At 48.7% G+C, this 24,577-nt stretch overlaps 1 protein-coding gene across 1 annotated transcript in view; it reads left to right on the forward strand.

Moving 5' to 3' along the window:
• Positions 1-10,103: 10,103 nt before the first annotated feature.
• The window catches only part of LOC146276446 (thyrotropin-releasing hormone-degrading ectoenzyme-like), an 87,478-nt gene continuing 73,004 nt past the window's right edge, over positions 10,104-24,577 (forward strand). Inside the window, exons 1-3 of the mRNA XM_084702010.1 lie at positions 10,104-10,780; positions 15,184-15,457; positions 19,540-19,666. Coding sequence (XP_084558136.1) covers positions 10,104-10,780; positions 15,184-15,457; positions 19,540-19,666 — 1,078 coding nt within the window. The remainder of the gene's footprint in view (positions 10,781-15,183; positions 15,458-19,539; positions 19,667-24,577) is intronic.

The raw sequence follows: 24,577 nt of genomic DNA on the forward strand, positions 1-24,577 counted from the left end.
GGAATAGCCGAGAGAAACCAATACGTCCTAATGCCTGTATCTGGGCGCCTAGCGACTGTGCCCCGTGCCTGCACAGCTGCAGAGTGTGCTAGCTTTTTCATTATGGTCTGGCTGTTTACAAGAGTGATCCCATCTGAATAGAAAGACTGGAGAAATCCAATACTGCCTCAAAACACCTCTCCTCATCTCCTGGCCGCACCCCTACCCTCATCTCCTCACTTTTCATTTTCACATTTTTCACCAGTCCTGACTCTCCCGAATCTCATGCAGGATAATCAATAGCCTGTATTTCTTTCTCCAGCTCCTGTACCACCACAGCACCACTGGGGGCAGCATACATGATGCAGTATCCCACAGAACCACAACAAACACCCCTCCAGAGGATGGAGAGCCATGGGTTTGTAGAAGCAGAGAGAATGAATAGGATAATGCAATAATGAACACATGGATAAAGATGGATGAATGAAGCCATGGAGGGATGTAGGGTCAGAGGGAAGGAGGGAATGGAAGAAGGTCTGTCATCCATCATTTCTGGTTAAGTAGGCCCTCCTGTCTTGCTCTCCAGCCTGGAGAAGATGACCTGCATGAGGTCCGGCTCTGAGTCTCTGACACCCAGCCGGCCTCAGCATGGACCAGGGCACCTTCACACCTGGCTGGCTGTCAACTCTTAACTGTGTTTGTGTGTGTGTGCACGTGTTTGCATGCTTCTGTGTGTGTATGAGTGGATCGATGAGTGTGAGTGTACATGCGCATGTAGTGGCACACTTCCGTGTGTTGTATTTCCACCCCCCAAAAATTTACATTTATAAAGACAAATCTTTTTGAATGTTATTTAAGCCTGATGGCTGATTTATCCGTGCATATCATCCAGATAGACCATGACCTTCACTTGACACTCTCTCCAAACCAACATGCGTGTGTGTATGTGTCTTTAACACAAGCCTGTATAATTCATCATCTTTAACGGGCCCTGCCGTTCTGAGTGTGTCTACAGGCTGTGTTTAGACAGGCGCACAGGCACACAGCAGTACAGCACGGCACAGCATCATCCCCACTGAGATTTAGGGTCACAACCTCTCACAGCTGCCTGAACCTCTCACTGGTTCGTCCTGCCCGAACCTCACACTAGTTCATCCTGCCCGAACCTCACTGCTTCATTCTGCCCGAACCTCACACTGGTTCATCCTGCCTGTACCTCACTGGTTCATTCTGCCTGAACCTCACTGGTTCATTCTGCCTGAACCTCACTGGTTCATTCTGCCTGAACCTCACTGGTTCATCCTGCCTGAACCTCACTGGTTCATTCTGCCTGAACCACACTGATTTATTCTGCCTGAACCACACTGATTCATTCTGCCTGAACCTCACTGGTTCATCCTGCCTGAACCTCACTGGTTCATTCTGCCTGAACCTCACTGGTTCATTCTGCCTGAACCACACTGGTTCATTCTGCCTGAACCTCACTGGTTCATCCTGCCTGAACCTCACTGGTTCATCCTGCCTGAACCTCACACTGGTTCATCCCAAATGTTTTCCGATTATTTCTTACTTTCCAACCTGTAGATAATGTCCAACTGATGTTGTCACGGTTCACACTTCAGGTCAAGGAAAACCTGCTATTTTTTGGTTCCAGTTGGGAACCAATTTTTCGGGTCATGGAGCCATTTATTTGTGGTTGAAATACTCCAATCAGTTTAAAATTAGTTGGCAGACCGAAACATAACTCGCTCCATGTTGGTTGAAAAGGTTTCAGCCAGCATTGTTTCAATTTCAGGCTTGTCTTTGGAACCAAGTCTTTGAAACACAAGTGATGTGGCAAAAGCTCCAATGAAAATATAGAAAAAATCTTCTTAGACACCCATCCTCAGTCACTCCACAACAAATCAGCCTAACAAGCCCTCCTACTCAGTCCTAATGGGGCGGGCTGACAGACAATCAGCTAGTCAAGTGGCGTGAATATTGATATCCACAAACCTAGAGAGAGCCAGTCACCTTCTCACTGTGGTGCATCTGACACACACCATAATTTCTCCTCTGTTTAACACTCAGGTACAGACACACACCAAACACTGACACGCACGGGGACACACACACGCACGCACACACACACACACACACACACACACACACACACACACACACACACACACACACACACACACACACACACACACACACACACACACAAACGCACACTGAGCAGCCCTGATTCCCATGAAAATGGCTGAGTGAACTGAACAAACAGCATGTTTAACAGTGTGTGTCAGTCACGATGCTACTACGTCAGCCAGGGAGACACTTTATAGTTGCATTTCTCTCCTTTCTCTCCCTCCTGTATGCACACACACACACACACGCACACACACAAACAAGCTGGAGCGTACTTCCTCTGAGGAGCGCTCCACATCCTCCTTTCTCTTCTGCTATGACAGACAGGATACATAGAGAACTAAGATCTGACCTGGGATCCCTCTTATCTGCCCTCATTCTACAGCAGAGCAGAGGAAGGTGTCTCATGGTGACACAGAACAAGAACCCTGAGTCAGGAGACGCTGGATGAAGGCCACTGCTTTTAGATAGTTGTCAGAACCTCTCACCTCCCTCTCTCAGTCTTTGACACTCACTTTATCATGTGTCCTCTCTCTCTCTCTCTCTCTCTCTCTCTCTCTCTCTCTCTCTCTCTCTCTCTCTCTCTCTCTCTCTCTTTCTCGATTGAAGCTTGGGAGGTCTTCAAAGCAGAGAAACGGAACAAGGTGTCCCCTCAACCACCACTGATAGGTTTATTTATAGACTTCCTGAACCACTTCCTGTTGTCCTGTTATCCAGCTCTCATCTCTGATGCATGATGGCCGTGATGTATCTCTCTCTTCTTACCCTGCCTCTCTCTCTCTCTCTCTCTCTCTCTCTCTCTCTCTCTCTCTCTCTCTCTCTCTCTCTCTCTCTCTCCCTCTGTCACTGTTTCGCTCCCTCTCTTTCTTGCTCTCTTGCTTTCTATTGTCTTCTCCTTCTCTCTCTGGTTGTGATAGAGCTGCTGCTATGTGGCACCTGCTCCAGGGAAAATCATCCCTTAATGTGTCATCCTAGTTCTCTACTACCACTCTGTGATGTTCCTCCCTCCCCCTTCCTCCCTCCATCTTTGTCTGCCCCCCTCCCCCTTTCCTCCATTAAGACATCAGGGGAGACCTCACAGTTGCTCTGAATAAGACATGAGGGTGTTTTATTAATCGAATATAAACACCTCCCTTGAGATTGACTGTCAAACTTTGTGCCTGAGTGTGTGCGTTAGTAGTGATATTGTGTGCATGTGTTTGTGTATATGTGTGTGTGTGTACATTCTGAAATCTGGCCAAAGCAGGTGTGTATTTATTGTCTGCCATTCACCCAGACAATGTTTAGAGAGACATAGATAGTTATGGTCACACACAGCCTCTCACAGTATGATGGAATGATATGGCTGTGTGTGTGTGTGTGTGTGTTTGTGTGTGTGTGTGTGTGTAAAGGATACAATCAGACTTGAGCATGTCCTCTGGAGATGTCAGAGTGGTTTGTGAGTGTGAAACCCAGTCAGAAGGGGCTTCGTTCCACAGACAGGATTGAATGTTACTGGCAAAAATGGATCAATGTAACCACATAAAAAGACACACAAAAGAAATGAAACCTAAATGAGTTCACCTTTTCTCTCTCTATTTTCCTTCAATTTTTTTCCCACACTCACTGTACATTGCTTCCCCTGTGACTCCCCCCCCCCCCCCCCCCCCCTCTCTCTCTCTCTCTCTCTCTCTCTCTCTTACTCTGTCTCTCTCTCTATTTCTTTTTCAACTCTCTTCCTCCTCCTTCTTCTCCATCTCTCCCACACCCACTGATTCCCTTTCTTCCCTCCTGCCTCCTGTCCTCTGTCTGTTATTTGTCTACAACATTTTCCTCTCATTCATCAATATCAGCGTGATATAAATAGTCCACAGCCCAACAGGCCACACGTCAAGGTGGGGACTCCAAATCAAACGTGAAGTAGTTTCCCCCTGTGTCACATCCTGTTTGAGCGAGCTCATATCCTCCTTGGCATTCACATGCTAATGCGACTAACCTGCAAGTCTCGCTGATGCTGATAAGATGTGAAAGCTCTCTGATTGGACCAGTCCCGGGGGGGTTTATAATAGCAACACAAGCAACAATAACAATAACGATAGACCAGCTTCCATAAGAAGGAGAGTCAAGGGTACGGTGAGGTCACATCCTCATTAGCGTGTCGAGGCTAGCTCATTAGCATAATGGCTCTAAACAGTTGGACACAGCTTATGTTAGCCAGGTGATTCGGGTAGACAGGACATATTTGTCACGCCAGCACCATTTTTATGGTGCATTGGTTAAATACTTTCCCCATCTGTGTGTAATTACACCCACATAATAATGTAAGTCCTGTAAGTCATCATAATGAACTTGAACAGCATAAAGTACTTCCCAGCTGTGGGGCACTAGGCTAGGTGGGTGGCAAGAGAGCCAGGAGAGGCACACAAGACTGGGTCTCCGTCTTGGTCTCTGGCTACTCAGGACACTGGAGAGAGGAGTGCCTGGATGAATTCTGGAGAGCAGATTCACAGATTTTAGACTTCTGACTGGATTGGAGTTGAGTGTGGAGCCTGGTTGTCCTTCTGTCATGCGTCTCAGTGGGTCTGTCCTGGGTCAGCACCACCGAATCAGAAACAATATCCCTCCTCATCAGGTTTTCATGAGGTGGTAGAAGAGAAGGAGAAAGAGAAGGGGGGGTAGGCTAGAGCAGTGCTTCTCAAAGTGGGTTCCCCAGACCCCCAGGGGTCCCCAAACTATAGCCAGGGGGTCCACAAAATAATTAGCCATAAATCATAAAAATGTTCAATTGTGCTGTATCATTAAAAAGTGAACAAATATATAATAATCTACAGCTGGGGACTGTTTGCACCAATAATACAAGAATAGTGTTTAAGAGCACAAAGGGTATGTTGAAAGGATTTTACGATTATGGGGGGGGTCCTTGGAAAATGGTTTCCTCTGTAAGGGGTAACTGGCCCCAAAAGGTTTGCGAACCCCTGGGCTAGAAGACATATTAGTCTTGGCAGAAGAAGAACTATATCTCTTTGTAATGACCGAGGTGTCACCCCCCTTACACAAACACACACCAACACACACACACACACACACACACGCACACACAAACACACACACAGTTGGCTACGGCTGCCTCCCTGGGTGGGGTAAAGCCAATGGTCTGTAGCAACCGTCTGTTGTTGGTCCATGTGACTGCTTGTCCCCAATTCCTCTGGGCCCACACACACACACACAATCATATAAAAGATTTGCTGTAAAGTCCTGTTCTCTGATGAAATTGTTTTTCCGATTAAGGACAAACATACGCACACACACAGACACACAGGCGACCCAGGAGGGAGTGTGTCTTGGCCACAGGACGACCCAGAACCAGACTTTCATCTGGTGGTCCACAGCTGGTGCTGTTCTCTCATCACAACGTTACTCCTTGTAGACTGAGGTGGTCCGTTGACACAGGCTCATTCCCCAGAAACTCTCTCTTTCACACACACACGCACACACACGCACGCACACACACGCACACGCAGCCTATGCTCTGACCAGCAGCTTGCTGGCCCACAACGTACATTGATGTTCTGCTGTCTTTACTCAATTCCCATCATTGTGTGGAGGAGGGGGGGGGGGGGTCCTGTTCACAAACACACACACAGACACACACACAGAGACACACACACACACACTCACAGACAGGCACACCATCCCCTGGGCTGCTCTACCAGCGAGCTATTGGTTTATGTGCAGGGGGTCAGGATGGGTGGCGAGGAAGAAGGAAATATGTCCTTCAGAGCCTCAAGCGGAGACTCCACAGCCATGCTCTGCTCTGACTCATTTCCACATCTCTCAATCATTAGCTCACACCCTGGAGGAGGAGTATGGGGTCAGGTGGAACAGAGTGATGAACAGAAAGGAAGATGGAGAGAAAAGACTTCAATGTTGAGGGTCATCAGGATGTGTGTCTACATACATTTTATTTGATATTATTTCTAGGCAAAAAGGAAGGGTTGAGATGCAGAACCATTTATACTTCATGGGGACTGTGTGTGTGTGTGGAGCTGTGTGAGGGTATAAGGTCTAATAGATATGTCATGTCAACAGCTGACTGCATTTCTATTCTGACACGTGGTCACAGGAACATACTGATGACCCTCAGTATTCAGACAGACGAGTCAACCGTGTCATTAAACCAACCAATAGTTTCTCTCACTGCTCTCTTTGTGGTACGCGACGTGTGCCTGGATAGGAAGTGGTGGTCGTGGGGTAGGCCGTGGGGTGTAGCCTGTGGTCGTTTCCCCTTTCCCCCGGAAGCTCTTCTCTGTGGTGGGAGTGCCCCACAGGCAGTCTGCTGATCCCTGGCTGGATCTGAGAAGCAGATACATAACTAAGGGCTGGAGCGGAGGAGGGAAATGTTTATCCCTCAGTCTCTGATAGAGTGTTTTCTCCTGTAAATGGTTAAGCTGAGGCTTAGATGAAACGATGTGGGTTTGGAATCTGTGGTTAGAGGGTACTTTTCCTGAGAGATGTGAGCTAAAGGTTCAGTACCACAGCGGTGTGTGGGTGTGTGTGTGTGTGTGTGTGTGTGTGTTAAGAACATTTCAACAGGCACAATATGTCTACACATCACGCGACTGCAATCCTCCTTTTGCTCCACTGACCAGTGGAAAAGCTCCACCATGTTTTAACACACTCTGACACCTTTACACACACATTTCTCTACCCACACCCTGCCAATCTGACACTGCTTGGGCAATTAGAGTCCCTGGCTGGCAGACTGTGGCTGACTGTGGTGAGGAGAGGAAGGGGGAGGTTGAAGAGAAGAGAGGGGGAAGAGGTGTAAAGGAATGGGGAGGAGAGGGTGTGTAAGCCAGGGAGGGAATTCTGAACTCTGGAGCACTGATCACAAAAGGCAGGGAGAAAGTGTCTTATAAACACACAAACACAGCTTCCACCTGAGTTCTGAGGATTGTACACATAGACCAGCAGATGGTGATAACCTGATTCATAAATTGTTTCAGAACACAAACCCCAACACACCCACCCACTCACACACTCAAAGGAGCATAGGCGACCTGTTTGCATCATTGTGTACAGAAATAGAAAGTGGTCAGTTAGCCTGTCCACGAAGAAAAAATAAGGTCATGCTAAAAGCTTCTCCCCGAATCTACCCCAGTCCATCTCTCTTTCACTTACTATCGCCAAACACACTAACACACACAACTATGCTATAAATATTTAATATTCCTTGAAAGCCATGTACTTACAGTAGCATCCATCATTCATTATTGGACAGGGGACATGTCCACTTCTCTTTGGAATAGTACGGTCTGTGACGTGCACGTTCAGAGGCCCAACATGCAAATATTCAGGAACAGTAAACACAATAGAACCAAGAAGAACTCTGTGACACGCACACACACAACCAGGACCATTGTGATGCTGTTTGGATGAAAGGGAAGCTAGATCCCTGCTACAGAATTACAGCCTCCCTTCTACCCCTGCCACAACGACAGCACACTGTTGAACACCGACAAACACACACACAAAGAAACACACTCACACACAAATGTGCGCAAACATAAAAAAAAACACAAGCACACACATACACTCCATATGTGCTTCTTAAGCACTTGTATTGATTAGCAGCATAGGACCACTGTTCTATTCAACATCTTAATTACGGTTGGTGTTCTATCCTCCCTAGACCCCCTTTCTCCTTTACACTTTTTCTCCGCCTGCCTCCTCCCCCTCCTCTCTTTCCTCCCCTGGCTCCCTTTCTCTTCCTTCTCTCTTGTTAGCATTTTCTCCTTCACTACGTCTCTATCTATTTATGCCTTTCTTCTCTGCTTCCTTCCTTCCTCTCTTTCTCTGAGAAGTGTAAGGGTAACTTAGGGTTAGGGCTGCTGTGTTGGCCTGAGGCGAGCTCTCCATGGTACAACACCATGAGTGCCAGTGTTAATCACCGCTCACCAGCAGTGCTAGCATATGCTACCCGGTCATCGCTCCCCTATTCTGGCGTGGCCAGCCTGGCCAGTCCTCCAGCACGTGAGCAGGCCTGGTTCCACACCTGCCACACAACTGCTGCATGCACGGGCCTCGTTTGTAATGGTTGACATGAAGATACTCTTTTTTTTTTTTTAAAGAGATCAGAATTAGAGTGGTAATAAAAGTGATATTATTAATGTGTATTATTAATGTGAGAGGCTTCGACCAGAACTAGGTTTTATAATATATTTGTACACTGGCTTTCAAATACTGTACACCCCAATACCGAAGGATCAGGACCAAATTATTCCAATGTACCTGTAGGCCTACTTGTTACAAATGGCAAATAAACTTGAAACCCTTGCAGTTTTTTTGGCCAGCTGGAGTAGCCTGCAGATCGCAGTTAATAGCCTGCTGTTAATGCATCTCTTTGCGGCCCCCCACGCCAGATGGACTCCACTGCCTGCAGTATTATAATACTGTTTCTGCCTAGTTGGTTTAAAACAGATACTGCATCAGGCATCCTAACTCTTGAGGCTTTCTGTGATTGTGACGCCGCAGAGCCTCCTCCACTGTCCACAAGGTGGCGAGGATAAACGACTGTGGATGTTGCGCACTGTTGTGCATCAAAACCCTATTGATATCTTTCCAGCGCAATTACCCGCGGTGCCGTTAATAGACAATATGTTTTGCACTGACTGCAACACACTGTCCCGACAGTGCTTGTGCGATTTGAACTGACTTAAAACTCTCAAATCAAAGAAATACTCTATTTTAAATATGGAAGATAGGATTGTCTTGCGGGTCAATCACTAAGCAGTCCCTTAACAACCAGTCACGTGCACTACCTTAAAGTCTCCCTTATAGAATTATGCTTATGGAGGTTCCGTAGGGTAGGCAACGTGAAGTCAGTGGAAAGGAGGTCGCGTGTGGGAGTATAGAAGCGTCGTGCCCTATTAGGGAAATCATTGGTTGCAGGCAGCCTGACAAATTCTACCACACATCAACATATAACAAAATGCGTATTACAAAGCTGGTGTCCTATAGCCTACTGTTCCCGTCTTACGCATCAATGTTGACTAGATATCGTGCGGTTGTGTTTCCCTACAAACAGTACTTTACCGGTGAGAAGGACGTCAGCCTGCCTGTGTTCTAAAATGAACAAGAACCCCCGCTGTTCTACTGCGCATCTCTGAACGATTTCCATCAATTTATTCTGAGGCAGCTCGAAAAGGCTAAGAAACTCATTGGCTCGCTGTCGCGAATGATCCAATTTCTCTCTCTCCCTCTCTCTCCCTCTCTCTCTCTCTCTCTCTCTCTCTCTCTCTCTCTCTCTCTCTCTCTCTCTCTCTCTCTCTCTCTCTCTCTCTCTCTCTCTCTCGCGCTCTCTCTCTCTCTCTCTCGCGCTCTCTCTCTCTCTCTCTCTCTCTCTCTCTCTCTCTCTCTCTCTCTCTCTTTATCTCTGTTTCTTTCTTTGCAGGATGAGATCCGTTGAGAGTTTCTGTTCAAGAGTGGGCTGGGATCTTAACGACGCTGTTTGAAAGAGCACGTTTATCCTGCGCTGCGCGGCACACCCGTCGCTTTGGCAGTGAGAGCGTTTCTCAATATGCGCGCACCGCTTGGAGGAAGAGGACCGAGGGCGGCAGCATCAGCATCAGCACCGGGGATGGCTCGGGCTCTAAACAGCACTTTGTGCTTTCGGAGACGGAGCCCTGAAGAATTAAAACAATGAAGAGAGCTGCTAATAGGTTTGATAAGAAGGTTATCCGTTAACAATTGTCTTTGATATCACGTTTTAGACTAATCTTTGAGAAAGTTGATTCTGCCACTTTCAGTATTTCGTGACGCAATTGTTACCGGACTGTTCGGGGCATCAGACGGCTGCGTCTCCGGTGCACATTTACGACTGTTTCAGCTTCTACATTCGGATCTGATGAAACTCAGCTGTGTACATTTCGTCTCCCTGTTGCGCCCTAACCAAACTCCCTATCCATCAGATGTCTTTGGAGAATAAACGCGGTAAAAGCTTATCGTTCAGCCCAATGGGAATAGAAGAGAACAGCATGCGGAACGGGAGAGGCCTCTCGGACCAGTGGGCCGACAGCGTCGTGGTCCGGCCCAGGACCACCGAACGACACATCACAGTACATAAACGGCTGGTGCTCGGCTTCGCAATCTCCATCCTCACGCTCATCATTGTAACGGCAGTGGCCGTTCTGTTGAGCGTCCGGTTTGAAGAGTGCGCCGGAGAGAGCAGCTCGCGTGCAGGCAACGGCTCCAATGCCAAGTTTAACCAGTCCCGGGATGGGAATCCCTCTCACAAAGACGAGGAAGCCCAACCGTGGCGACATTTACGGTTGCCGACGGCTTTGCGACCCCGCCACTACGACCTGAGGCTGTCAGTGTACATGGACAACTTTACGTTTTCCGGTGAGGTAAACATCGAATTTGAGTGTGTGAATTCCACCAAGTTCATCGTGTTACATACGGACAGACTCGAAATAGAGCGCGTGACTGTGTACTCGGATAATAAAAAACCGGGCGTCATGAGGATTCACCGTCAGTTTCATTATCCGTCTAACCAACTTTACGTTGTAGCACTGCACCGGGAACTGAAGCCAATGAGAACATACAAAGTCAACATCACTTTTGAGGCACAGATTGAAAATGAGCTCCTGGGATTCTTCAGGAGTTCCTACGTGCTGCATGGGGAGAAAAGGTAACCGTTTCCGCACCAAACATCTTGCGCGGGTCTCCCGTGTTGTTCTCCACACGCAAATTACATTGTTTTTATATGAACCTTCCCATATAGTCACAGCAGAACTTCAAAGTCATTCAAGGGACACTAAACAAGTTCAAATCATAGGAGTGATATCTGTATTTAAACATTCTTTAGTGTAAACTTTGTTCATTACCTGTATTTTCAATGATGACCTCACACCAGATGGAGCAACAGGGGGATGAGGGACAGTCAGTTAACCAGTCAGCAAGAAACACAGACTGGTATCCAGTCAGCAAAAGACACATAGACTGGTATCCAGTCAGCAAGAGACACACAGACTGGTATCCAGTCAGCAAGAGACACATAGACTGGTATCCAGTCAGCAAGAGACACATAGACTGGTATCCAGTCAGCAAGAGACACATAGAATGGTATCCAGTCAGCAAGAGACACAGACTGGTATCCAGTCAGCAAGAGACACAGACTGGTATCCAGTCAGCAAGAGACACATAGAATGGTATCCAGTCAGCAAGAGACACAGACTGGTATCCAGTCAGCAAGAGACACAGACTGGTATCCAGTCAGCAAGAGACACAGACTGGTATCCAGTCATCCTGCTCACCAGGACAGACTAAAACAGGTTGATCTGATAATGTAACTATATTAATCATGTATTCATTCAGCAGACACATTTATCCCAAGCAAGGTACATAACAGGGGAGGATTTGAATAACAGTCAAGTGTACAGTAAAACATGTGATTACTGGTATCTGTAATGTGAAAATGTAATGAAGCAATCAGTTTTGACCCTGTGGTGAAGAGTGGTCATTTAAAGCGAGGTGACTTCAACTAGTCAGGATCATGACTGGAGGTGGCACCACTGATTCGTAAACAGGAAATCAATGCCAATTACACTGATGCCACTGGCTACTGTGGGAAATGGAACGTGCCTCAGAAATACTGGAGAGAGACTGTAAATCTGCCTGAATGAATAATTGTATTAGAACAGATTCAAATGAAATAGATCTTTAATTGTCACTGTTGCTAATGAAGCACACTAACACTCCATTAAGTTGTAAACTGTAATAGATTCACTTGTTATGCACTGACTCACAGTAAATACTATACACTAAGAAGACCATGAGAGATCCTCATCTGTAACACATAGTGAGCCCTTCCAAGCCTTTTTATCTCTCAGTGTAATTGCAATGTAAGAATTTGTAAAGGACACTTGTAACACTGTCCTTCGAATGATCATTGCTCATTATCCACAAAGGAGGTCAAAATGTTGCTCTTACAGCTGCACAGTAGAGTGTCACATCTCTGCTCTCAGTCTGTCTCAAGTCTAGTTTTGTGTGTGTGTGTATTTTGTGCTCGTGCATATGCGTGTGTAAATGCGTGTTTCTGTGTGTGAACAGACTGTGTGTGTTTGTGTGTGCGTGTGTGTGTGTGTCATATTGCTGTGTCAGACCAGGTGGAGCTGGATGAAGCCCAAGTCTTGGTTTTAGCTGCAGGGGTCAACATGATCCCAAACATTCTAGAGCGCCTCGCCACACGATGTCCCTCCTCCTCCCCCTCCCCCTGGCCCCTGGCCCCTTCCCTTCCACCCCTCCACCCCTCCCTCCCTCTAATACCTCCTCTTCGATCGGCTGCCTAGACCTTCACCTTGCCAATAAGCACACACTGCTGGGTCTTTCTTGTGCTGCCAAAAGCTTGCCCACTGCTCTGTTCTCCCTGGTCCCTCTCTCTTACTCTCCATTCATCCTGTGCCTCGCTGTCTCAACATCCCTCTCACACGCACACTGACTCTCTCTCTCTCTCTCTCTCTCTCTCTCTCTCTCTCTCTCTCTCTCTCTCTCGCTCTCTCTCTCTCTCTCTCTCTCTCTCTCTCTCTCTCTCTCTCTCTCTCTCTCTCGTTCTCTCTCTCTCATTCTCTCAGCCGTCAGGGTACGCCTAATCTAAAATAGCAGCTAAAATCCAAACCTGATCCAATGAAGCCAAGCTTCCTCACTATGGCATTGTGTGACACTGTGTGACATTGTGTGACATTGTGTGACATTGTGTGGCTGTGGCCTTGGCTGCGTCCAGGCTGGAGCTCTGTGGGGTTTATTAGCCAGGCTTAGGTATCCTCATAGCCCAGCTCGGTGGCTGGAGACAGGATGATCACATCCAGTCAGCCCCGGTACTTCATTAACTTCCTGTTTAATTGATATCGAGATGTTTGGCCACCACTTGGTCCACATGTCGGTAGAGACGATGTTTAGCTAATTGTTGCTCCATTTCCCTGGCAGGGGTATGCGGAGGTGTGGTTGTCTTACCGATTCTGTCTCATGGGGCAGGAATATGAGCCGCGTGTCTGCACAACAGCCGTGGAGAGGAAGGAAGAGAGATTTGGTTTTAGAGAATGAAGTAACCGTGAGAGGAAATTATATTATTCTCAATCCCTCATGAAACATGAAACATCCCATCTCCGTCCACCTCTGTGAAAGGGAGATGTTCTGTTAGCTTGGTGAACCATCCGGTATACAAATGCTCATGTTCTGATGCTCTGTCTATCAGTCCAGCCCAGGGTTTGGCTTTCTGGCCAATTTGTATGCTCTGATATGCTACCGGCTTGTTCTGACTGTGTGATTGAGATGTGGTTTACATCATTGTAATTGTTTCCATTGATCCGATTGATCGGAGTTTGGTTCGATCGGCACCGCAGCTTGGCTCCTTGGTTCCAGTGGGAGACGAAAGGTAACAGACTGAGGGGAAACCGCCCACCACTCCTCCTGCTCCCACACACCCCTTCCTTGCTTCTTCACTCCTCCCCCAAAACCTTTCCCTCTTGCTCATCTCTCTCTCTCTCTGTCTCTGTCTGTCTGTCTGTCTGTCTGTCTGTCTGTCTCTCTCTCTCTCTCTCTCTCTCTCTCTCTGTCTCTGTCTCTGTCTGTCTGTCTGTCTGTCTGTCTGTCTGTCTCTCTCTCTCTCTCTCTCTCTCTCTCTCTCTCTCTCTCTCTCTCTCTCTCTGTCTTTGTCTCTCTCTCTCTCTCTCTCTCTCTCTCTCTCTCTGTCTGTCTCTCTCTCTCTCTCTCTCTCTCTCTCTCTCTCTCTCTCTCTCTCTTTCTCTTTCTCTCCGTTCCTGAAAGAGCACAGCAGTTTGACATCACAGTCTGAGTGCCTCCCTGCTTGTCCACTTTGGAGCCTCTTATCAGCCAATCAGCTGCCTCCTCGGGCTCCTCTACAGGGTTTAGATCCCTCGGTCAACAGGCTGGCTCTCCCGTTGTCTTGACTAGTTAGGTGAGGGGATTAGGTGTGTGTGTGTGGATGAAGCAGGTTAATCTTTAAACAAGGCATGCTTCCCAGTGGTGTCAACAGCTATGCCACACACACAAACACACACATGTACACACACAAACACACAGATACAGCATATAGCTGAGACCAGAGTGGCCGTGTGGGTCAAACCAGCTGGTGGTAGCCCAGGGAGTCTGAGGTGTTCCCTGGTGTGTGATGTCACAGGAGTGCAGGGTCATTCTTCCTCCCCTCCCTCTCCCTGATCTGTTCCTATGTGATAGCTCCTAATCCTGCTGTCTGATGATGTAGGAGATCACTGCATTAGCTCTTAGCAGTGCTGCTGAAGCTTAGTCTGTCTACACACACACACACACACACACACACATACACACATACAGCTGGTGCCAATCAGACTTAGAAGATCGTTGCATCTTTGGTGCAAATTCCTGATTGTGCAGTTTGCGTGAGAGTACTGGTGTATGTGTGTGTGTGTGTGTGTGTGTGTGTGTGTGTGTGTGTGTGTGTGTGTGTGTATGTGTTTAGAATAGTAATTAGTTACAAAATCCACTTGGTTAGTACACAACCAAATGCCATTCACCATAAACATGAAGAGATTAACAGATGCCTGGGTCCCCAGTGGTGTTCTCTAGACTGGTGTTTATGTAACAGGCGTGTGTGAGAGGAGTGTGTTCTGCATTAAAAAACACCTCCTGTAAAATGAGTTGCTTGTGTGCAAAAGCCCATGTCTTAGGTCAGGATGTTAACAAAGACCCCCTCCATGTGTGCATCTGTCACACAGAGTCAATGGCTCACACAAGTGTGGATCACAGGTGGCTGTTTCAAACTTGCAGAGGACACTGTCACATATACTAAGTGCCTACAGCCCGGTACGGCTGTGTATGTGTGTGTGTGTGTGTGTGTGTGTGTGTGTGTGTGTGAGTGAAACCCCTGCTCATCTGTATTCTAAGGCCAGGTGTTTTATTTCGGAGGCGATGAGCCAAGGTGAAATTGCCTTTTTTTTCCCCAAGAATAACTCCTGGCCCATTTAAAATGGCTTATTTCCTTTCCCCTTATCTAACGTGAACCCCGTCTCTTCCCCCCGCCCCCCCAATCTCCTCCAGGTACATGGCGGTCACCCAGTTCTCCCCCACCCACGCCAGGAAGGCGTTCCCGTGCTTCGATGAGCCCATCTTCAAGGCCACCTTCCGGGTCAGCCTGCGGCACGACCCTGCCTACCTGTCACTCTCCAACATGCCCGTGGAGGCCTCCGTCACCGATGACGACGGCTGGGTGACCAACGCCTTCTCCCGGACGCCCAGGATGTCCACCTACTACCTGGCCTGGGCCGTGTGCAACTTCACCTACAGAGAGGCGCTGACGGACAGCGGGGTGCTGGTGAGTCTGAGGTCAGGGTGCACTACCCTGCTCTTCAGGGTTGGAGAGGGGCAGTTTGTATACCTTTAGTACCCTGTGGAAGTGGTCTGAGGTCAGGGTGCACTACCCTGCTCTTCAGGGTTGGAGAGGGGCAGTTTGTATACCTTTAGTACCCTGTGGAAGTGGTCTGAGGTCAGGGTGCACTACCCTGCTCTTCAGGGTTGGAGAGGGGCAGTTTGTATACCTTTAGTACCCTGTGGAAGTGGAGTCGAGAGCACTGGTATAGAGGAGATTACTGCAAATGGAAGAACATTGGATTAAGTTACAATGAATCACATTTATAGTAAGTGGTGGTCAGGGGAACGGGTTGATGGATCGAGCTGTTCTTCTGATCTACACATGCTGTATGTTCTAGAGTGTTCTCCAAGGCCATCTCAAGGTCTGTCATATCCATCTTCCACAGTCACCGTCTGATAATATCATCTCTAAGCATTCCCCTGGTGTCCTGCCGCCAGTCAGCTGCCTTTTCTTTATCTTGACAACTTTCTCACCTTCCCAAGCTGTTAACTTTGCACCTTCTGTCTCCCCCGCCATACTCCCCCCTCCCTCACACTCACACCAGTAGTCATATCAGTGTAATTGCTCCTCATTCATCACCCACAACATTACTCAAGGACACTCATATCATCACCCCCACACCGGCTCCTCTCTCAATGATAGGACTCTAAACAATGTCCCTCTCTATCTATCCCCCCCCCCCCGTATTTTCAGAGTTAATTCTCCTCTCCTGTCATCCCCATCGCACCCCTTTATTCCTGTCCTCTGCTCTCCTCTCCTCTTCTTTCCCACTCACTCCTCTCCTCTGCTCTCCTCTCCTCTTCTTTCCCCCTCCCTCCTCTCCTCTTCTTTCCCCCTCACTCCTCTCCTCTTCTTTCCCCCTCACTCCTCTCCTCTTCTTTCCCCCTCACTCCTCTCCTCTTCTTTCCCCCTCACTCCTCTCCTCTTCTTTCCCCCTCACTCCTCTCCTCTTCTTTCCCCCTCACTCCTCTCCTCTTCTTTCCCCCTCACTCCTCTCCTCTTCTTTCCCCCTCACTCCTCTCCTCTGCTCTCCTCTCCTCTTCTTTCCCCCTCACTCCTCTCCTCTTCTTTCCCCCTCACTCCTCTCCTCTTCTTTCCCCCTCACTCCTCTCCTCTTCTTTCCCCCTCACTCCTCTCCTCTTCTTTCCCCCTCACTCCTCTCCGCTCCCACTCACTCCTCTCCTCTGTCACACCATGCACCGGTGTTTGCCCATCAATCATATAACCATGGTAACACCGGCCCCTGGTCCATCCATCATGGAGGTGCATGGCGGCCGCGGAGCGAGGGCTGCTGCAACGGAAGGCTCGTGTTCGGGGGCGGTGGAGCGGGGAGAAGCAGCAGAGAGTGTCTGAGGTGGTTCTACTCAGTGCTACAGAACGGTCACTGGAGTCACTCACACTGAGAGAGAGAGATAGCGAGAGACAGACAGAAAGAGACAGGAGATGGACAGAGAGATCCAGCGTCAGTTATTTGCACGTGCATGTTCTCCGTGTTGAGTATCAGAATGTAGAGCACTCTCTTCCTCATCCCTCCTTCTACAGTGCTATCAGCGTGGCACCTCCCTCCCTCCTCAGACATCCTCCCCCTGGACCCCCCCCCCCTCCTCCCCAACCACCCAGCAGCCCAGCGCCACATCAACTGTGGCAGTTGAGAAGTTTAGCCATGCTCAGCTGAGCCAAGCTTCCGGGCTGACAGCTTTGTGGGCCCACAGCACTGCAGCTGGGGCTAGGCAGAGGGACCAGGGGGAGGGGCCAGGGAGAGGAGCCAGGGGGAGAGACCAGGGGGAGGGGCCAGGGAGAGGGGCCAGGGGGAGGGGCCAGGGGCCAGGGGGAGGGGCCACGGGGAGGGGCCAGGGGCCAGGGGGAGGGGCCAGGGAGAGAGGCCAGGGAGAGGGGCCAGGGGGAGGGGCCAGGGAGAGGGGCCAGGGGGAGGGGCCAGGGAGAGGGGCAGCACGCCAGTGGTGCTCAGTTGCTGAGTCTCTATCAGACCAGGAAGGATGAAGCCAGCTGTGTTTCACTGAGCTAGCTAGATAATATGAGACCTATAGGAAGCCTAAACACTGAACAAGCACAGTTCTGTATGCTAACAGTGGGATTGAAGTATGTGAAATGGATCCTTGCGTGAGAACAGGGAGCAACTCTCAGACAGCTCTGATTGGCTGACCGACATGTGTCATGTGTCATGTGTCCATATTGACAAGTGTGTCCTCATTCTACATCATGCCTGTCCCATGCCACTCAACATTTGCCTGGGGGCTCATTATAACACACACACACGAACACACACACACATACATATATGAATATCTCCAAACCATTCCGTCAGTGATTGAAATGACATGCATGACCTGTGCGTCCTCCTGTACTGTTTCACCCAGAGACAATGATACCGTAGACCCTGTGTGAGTGGGTCCTGTCCAGCCTCTAGGGTGGTCTTCCCTCCAAGGCAGCAGGCCAGAGGTCTGAGCAGCCCACTCTGGCACCAAGACCTCAGGACACCATCGAGAGAGAAGAATACATTGACGGAAAATGTCATTATCTCTCCGTACTCCCTGTGGACCTTAACACACACAGAAACACACTCGCAGACACACACACACACTCACACACACACTCACACACACTCACACGTATGCTTCCGCTTATTATCAGAAGGTGTGTGTAACTTAACATCCCGCTTCACATTTCATCGGCTAGCACGTCGCAAACACACGTACGTCAAAGCGTATGCACACCTTGGTGTCGCACTGTCGCAGCCTTGAGTACCCTGTGTAGATGTAAGTCTCCAGTCTTATTAAGTTTCTTCCCTTTGTGCGCTGCTCTGCTGATAGGCGCTTTGCCTGTACACCATCCTCTCCATAACATCATGTCCTCACCTGTCAATCAGCAGCCAGGGGGATTGGCCCTGTGAGAAAATGCTAATTAGCCATTGCCTGTATTAATGCTCTGATGGTGAAACATTAAGCATAATAGCTTCCTTGAGCAACGGTTAAGGCTAGTGTTCTTGTCCCAGGGGAATGTATGTAGGCTGTCAAGCCTGGCAAGCTAGGGATTGTGCCCTGTGAGTATGGAATTATTGATTTACCCGAGCATAAACAATAACTGTTAGGAGGGGCCACCACAAACAACAACAGCACATTACTCAGTATGAGGTACATGAGCTTTAAAGCCTCCCATCCCATTCCTCCTCAGGTGAGGGAAGCCATCTTTACTCCCCACGTTTTACTCCAGGCTAGAGGTGTTCCCATCTGCTCAGCACAGCGATGGATGGATGAGTGTGTTCCAGGAAAATGCATCAGCCTCCCTTTTCGCCTCTGAGAGGCCATCACTCTCTTCCAGAGGAAAACACAGAGCAAAATCTCCTCCCCTCCCCTCTCCTCCCCTCTCCTGGCCTCTCCTCCCTTCTCTACTTCTCACCTCTCCTCCCTTCTCCACTTCTCACCTTTCCTCCTCTCTCCACTTCTCTCCTATCCTCACCTCCAGGCAGGTTCTAGTGCTCTTAATGTCACAGCTGCCGTAAGCATCACCTGGAATGGCTGCACGTCATTCCTGTGATGGATGACATGAGGATGTTCATTGCAACGATGGAGCGGAGGAGGGATCAAGACTGAATGAGCGGGTTGATGATGTTAGACTTAGCCGTGTCTTGTAGGTGTTGTGAACACACACAGACAGCAAACACGAGCAAGCACAATGGCAAACTTGAAATTGAATTTGAACTTGAACGAGGGGGGATCTTGTGAAACCGAGATTGGAAGAGTCGCACGGCTTTTACCGCTCATGTCCCTGGCTGTGGAAACAGACACACACACCCACAAACACACACACAGACCAGTAGAGAGCCAACTTCTTTTATACTCTAACAGAGTCGGACGTTTAACAGAATTCTCCAGTGAGCTGAGGAATAAACAAACAGTCCAATGCAGAGGGGTAACAGCTCCTGTCCTCTTCATCCCCCTCTCTCCTCCTCTCATCCCTCTCCTTCTTATGGTGTTCTCTCTCTCTATTTCTTCCTGTCCCCTCAGATCCGCCTGTACGCGCGGCCGGATGCCATTGCTAGTGGAGCAGGGGACTATGCACTCCACATCACCAAGAGGATGCTGCAGTTCTACGAGGACTACTTCAAAGTCAAATACTCCCTGCCCAAATTAGGTAGGACACCCTCCAAGCACACCCCAGCTTATTGTCTGTATGTGTGTGTGTGTCTGTGTTTTTTAAGGAGTGTGTAAATGTGAAGTGTGTGTATGGCGCAAGGTGAAAATTGAATTTACTGTTTAAAGTCAGTGTTCAATTACACTTACTTGGCCTTCCTTCACTTAGTGCCGTCTCCGTCTCTCTGTCTCTCTGTCTGTCTCTCTGTCTGTCTCTCTCTCTCTCTCTCTCTCTCTCTCTCTCTCTCTCTCTCTCTCTCTCTCTCTCTCTCTCTCTTACTCTCTGCAAGTGTCTTTTTTTCTTATCTCTCTCACTCTTTCACTGTCTATTTCCCTCTCTCTCCCTCTTCCTTTCTTCCTTGATCTCTGTCCCCCTCTCCCTGTCTTTCTCTCTCTCTGTCTCTCTCTCTCTGTGTCTCTCTCTTCCCTTTAACTGCTTGGACTTGTTGTCAGTGTGAAATCTAGGACTAGTTGACTGCCAGTGTGATTCCCCTTGGTGTAGTTGCTGACTATGGTGCAGGAAATGTGCATTTCATGCGTGTGCGTGCATGTGTGTGTGCGTGTGTTTGTGTGTGCGTGTGTGCGTGTGTGCATGTGTGTGTATGTGCTCAGCAGTCAGCATGTGCTGCCTGACATAAGAGTCCTGTTCTGTCTGTGTCTCGCTCCATTGGCTTGCTGTCAGTTTGGCGTATTAATTTAAATATACCCATCAATCTCCTCAACACAGCCCTCCCTTCCCCCCACACACCCCTCCCTCCCATCCTGCCTCTCCCCCTCGCTTCCTACTAACGTCTGCCCCGCTCGCTCGCTCGCTCCTAGCTAGAGCTACTGTGAGCTCTTAACCAACCTCCCCACCCCCCCAGACGCTAGACTCCATCTGCCCAGCTAGGGGAACAGACGATCAGACATCAACAGAAGGAGAGAGGGCCTGTCATACCTCCAGAGCCCTCCAGACCTCCAGGGCCTCTGTACTAGTCCCACACTGGGGGCCCATGATCATTCCATGACTCGTATTCTGTACATTCATGCAAGCAAGTAGTGCCTGGGGTGCACTTGAGTAGGGTTCAGTACAGTGAAGCCAAGTGCAACAGGCTGCCCAATGATACACATCAAACGTCCCCTCATATTGTTTGTTCATAGTTTCACCTCTCTTACACAGAGAGTTTGGTGAACAGGGTGTCCCGATGACAAACTCTTTAAAGGAGAACAGATACATAGGCTGGATGAAGTCAGGCCATGAAGACTCAAAACAAACTTGGGTTCCATCGACGCAGGTCTTGTTTGAATGTCATGACTTTGACACGCTGTTCCTTGGTTCTCCTCTCAGGGCATTCAGCAACGTATTGTTTATGAAGTCAACTTTTGGCTCGTTGTCTGTTCAAGGCAGTCCAACACACTTTGTACATTTCTGTATCGGGTCACGAACCCTCACCATTCCAATTCTCTCAGGAACACAGAAAAACATACAGTTCCACAGAGTCAACTTTCTTCTACTGGTGATCCAGTACGGTGAACTCCAGCCACGACTCTTGGGACACACACTGTTCCAAACACTAAAAACTTTTCTTCCATCCTCGCTCTTCAGTGATTCTGTATGTATTGGTAGCCGACCTCGACGACCCCTGGCCCTGCATGCTTAGCCGTGTGTGTGTAACGAGCGTTGTGCTTACGTAAACGCACCATCTGGGAGCAGGATGGCGGCAGCAGTTGCACAGCCTCCGGACCACACACACACACACTCTTCCTCACTGTTGAACACTCTGGCACACGGTGACGTCACAGTGCCGAGGCTGCCTCTGGAGAGAGCACACGCACACGGGCGGTCCACGCGACCGGAGGAGAACACCGTGAAGACATCTCGCATCGTGTCATCTCAAACCCTTCGTCACTGTAATAATACACTGGATCAAATAAAGACACAAGACATGTTATTACTGATCGTAACGATCATTTCGAAAGTGCTCCTGCTGTCATTTTAAATGCGGGACGTATGTTCTGCCCCATTTATTCACACGTTGGCTTTAGTGTAGTGTTTGGTTAAGTTGCCTTCTGAATGAAGGACGAGAGGGGGTTTAATGTCTCCATAACGCTTTTACCAAAACACTGTCTCTGCATAGTTCACACTTCTCCTGAGTGTTTCTCTCCTGCATTCACTTTTTCTCTGAATCTCTGAAAGCTTTTTTTCCCCGTCTTTCTGTTCTACCTGTTCTCAACCTGTTATTATCCTGTCAGGCCTTCCTCCCGCTGCATTCAGAACTTGTCACCAGCTTTTCATGTGTTTAGTCACAGCTTTAGGCATGGCAGAAAGTAAGGATCGTCTGCCATGGGTCTGGCACTACCTCAGACAACCACATGACCGCCCCGGTTGCAACCCCCCCCCCCCCCCCCCCCGACCCCCTCCTCCGTCTTGCATAACAAGCTTTCTCGTCCCGGTGTAAGAAACAACGCCATCGTCCATCACAGCTTTTCATTGTTCCGTCCTCGAATCTTAACCAGGCTCCAATTAGAAGCACTTAATCACCGAGGCCTCTCTCCTCCTATTGTGACTCTGACTGTAACAGCACACACAGGGAGAGAGGGGTTTAGAGGAGGGAGAGAGAGAGGGAAAGAGAGATTGCAGTAGAGTAGAGAGAGAGAGAGAGAGAGAGAGAAGCAGGGGGCCTGTTGGAAGGAGGGGAAGAGAAGAGGGGGGGACTAGGTTTGAGGGTGGGAAGTAGCGCGACTCAGAGGGAGTTTACTGGTGTATTTTACCCCCTATGGTGACTGTCTTCACAGAAGGGTCTCTATCATTTCTCTTGTTGTGACGGGTGACTGGGGGAGGGAGGGATGGAGAGGGGGATTGAGAGGCGAGCGGCTTCTCCAGTCTCTCTGCGTTCTCGGGCCTGCTCCCCTGGAGTTTCAAAAGCCGAGGCTCAAAGTGTGAAACGGCATAATGAAACCAATGATTCATCATTTCATCATTTTTAATGATAGGGGAGGTCTGCTGAAAAGGACTGAAATAACATCTCACTTCCATTTTACTTTGCAATTCTACTGAAGGAGCTTTATGGCGAGACAGAATCTCCATTGTCCCCCCCTCTTCTGTACACGGCACCTCACAGCATGGCTACTGTGTCTTGAGAGGCTGTTCTTCTGTCCTGGGTCGCTGTTCATCAGGTTTTAGGTCGGCTGCTACACAGCTCATCCATCTATCATATCGATCCACTGTGATAGTCGGAGGAGAGTAGAGGAGAGGAAAAAGAAGGCGAGACGGATGGAGGGTTGTCCACGTGCCGCTCGGGGTTACAAGGGCATGTTGGCAAGGGCGGAACCTCAGAGTGCGAGGAAGAAAAGGAAGTGGAGACGGATATGGTGACATCATTCATCTTCTGTCAAGGTGACGGCATACTTGAGATGGATTACAGGCCATGATAGCACTGAGCCGTAATCAGATGATAGGAATGAAAAATGTAATCTGGATCTGTTTTGGTCTGACTTCTTGTAAAGAGACATGTATGGAGGTTTTGATTGGTCAAACGAAATGTTGCCCTTGTTAGTGATGGATTGATCACGAGTGTTAGCAAGGTCAGAAGTAAAACAGTTTCAGTTTGTTTTGTGTTTCATAATTTATTGTTCATTGTTTAATAAATCTCAGTTATTCAACAGAGATTTTCTAGTATTCCACTACATTTAAAATCTGTGGACGTACAGTCATTAAGTTTTCATGTGTACGAGCCTTTACATTCACAATGATTGATTCAGTAGCTTGTATCTTGTCCGGTCTTCATACAACATTAATAGTCTGGTAATAAAAGATGTATTTCAGAGTGGAGTAGGGCTTAGCGGTACTGCTGTAATGCAGGCTTGCAACAGCAGTGGTCAGTTGATAGTAAACTAGTTTGATGTAAAGGTTAGTGTTGGGAGACGAGTGTTGGATCCCCAGAGCAGGGTTCAGATGCTGGTGGCTATGGAGCTGTTTGCTGGTCGTCTTTGTGAGCGGTGCTGAGCCAGGCTGGCACAGTGACATCTCCTGCTTACTGTGTCACGGTTGGAAGCTCCACCAAGGTCACCTATCCCACCAACTGAATGGCAAACACACCCACCAACACACGCAAGCACACTCATGCAGTCACACTTGCACACACACACACACAAATACACATACACACAGCCATAAACACACACACACAGCCACAGTCACTGTCACCAAAGGCTTGGCACGCACACACACCCCTGTTGCCTCTGTGGCTTGGCACAAACACAAACGCACCCCCACCCACACACACACTAACACACACACTTTTGACACTAGTCGTGTTGGCCACAGTCCACACATCATCCTTGTAACTCACCATCAACTCTGCCCACGCCTGACTACACTATGTCACGCCCTGGTAAGACTAAAGAACACACACACAAATACACACACACATGCACAAAAGATACACAGTGAAGTGACAAAGCCAATTTCCTGTGTCTTTGTAGGTGCTTCATCTCCTCCCTCAAGTAGCCTGATCAGTATCACCCCATTCTATTTTAAACTTGCATACACACACACACACACACACACACACACACATACACACACACACTCATAAAACCCGGCATAATGGTAAACTGTAATAGTATTCATTATATTTCTTGGCTCCAAGGTTAGATCAGGGTTGATGCTTAAGCAGGTGTGGGTGCTTGCAGTCGACTGGCCGTTCCAGACAAACTACAGAAGAAGCAAGGTTAGGGGCAAGCAGAGTCCAGAAGCCTGATAAAGATATCATAAGTCAGGCCAACGACAGGGACCTCAGCACCTACATGGAAAGCTGATCAGAGTAATGTAACGGAGCTCTCCGTGTGTGGAAGACGATAACAGTTGGCAGACCTTTCTATGGTTGTTTTATCTGTGGCTGTGTTTGAAAGATTTAGAGTAAAGCTGCAG

Source organism: Hypomesus nipponensis, chromosome 7 (genome assembly GCF_054491055.1).
Source record: "Hypomesus nipponensis isolate SF chromosome 7, ASM5449105v1, whole genome shotgun sequence".
Taxonomy (NCBI): Eukaryota; Metazoa; Chordata; class Actinopteri; order Osmeriformes; family Osmeridae; genus Hypomesus; species Hypomesus nipponensis.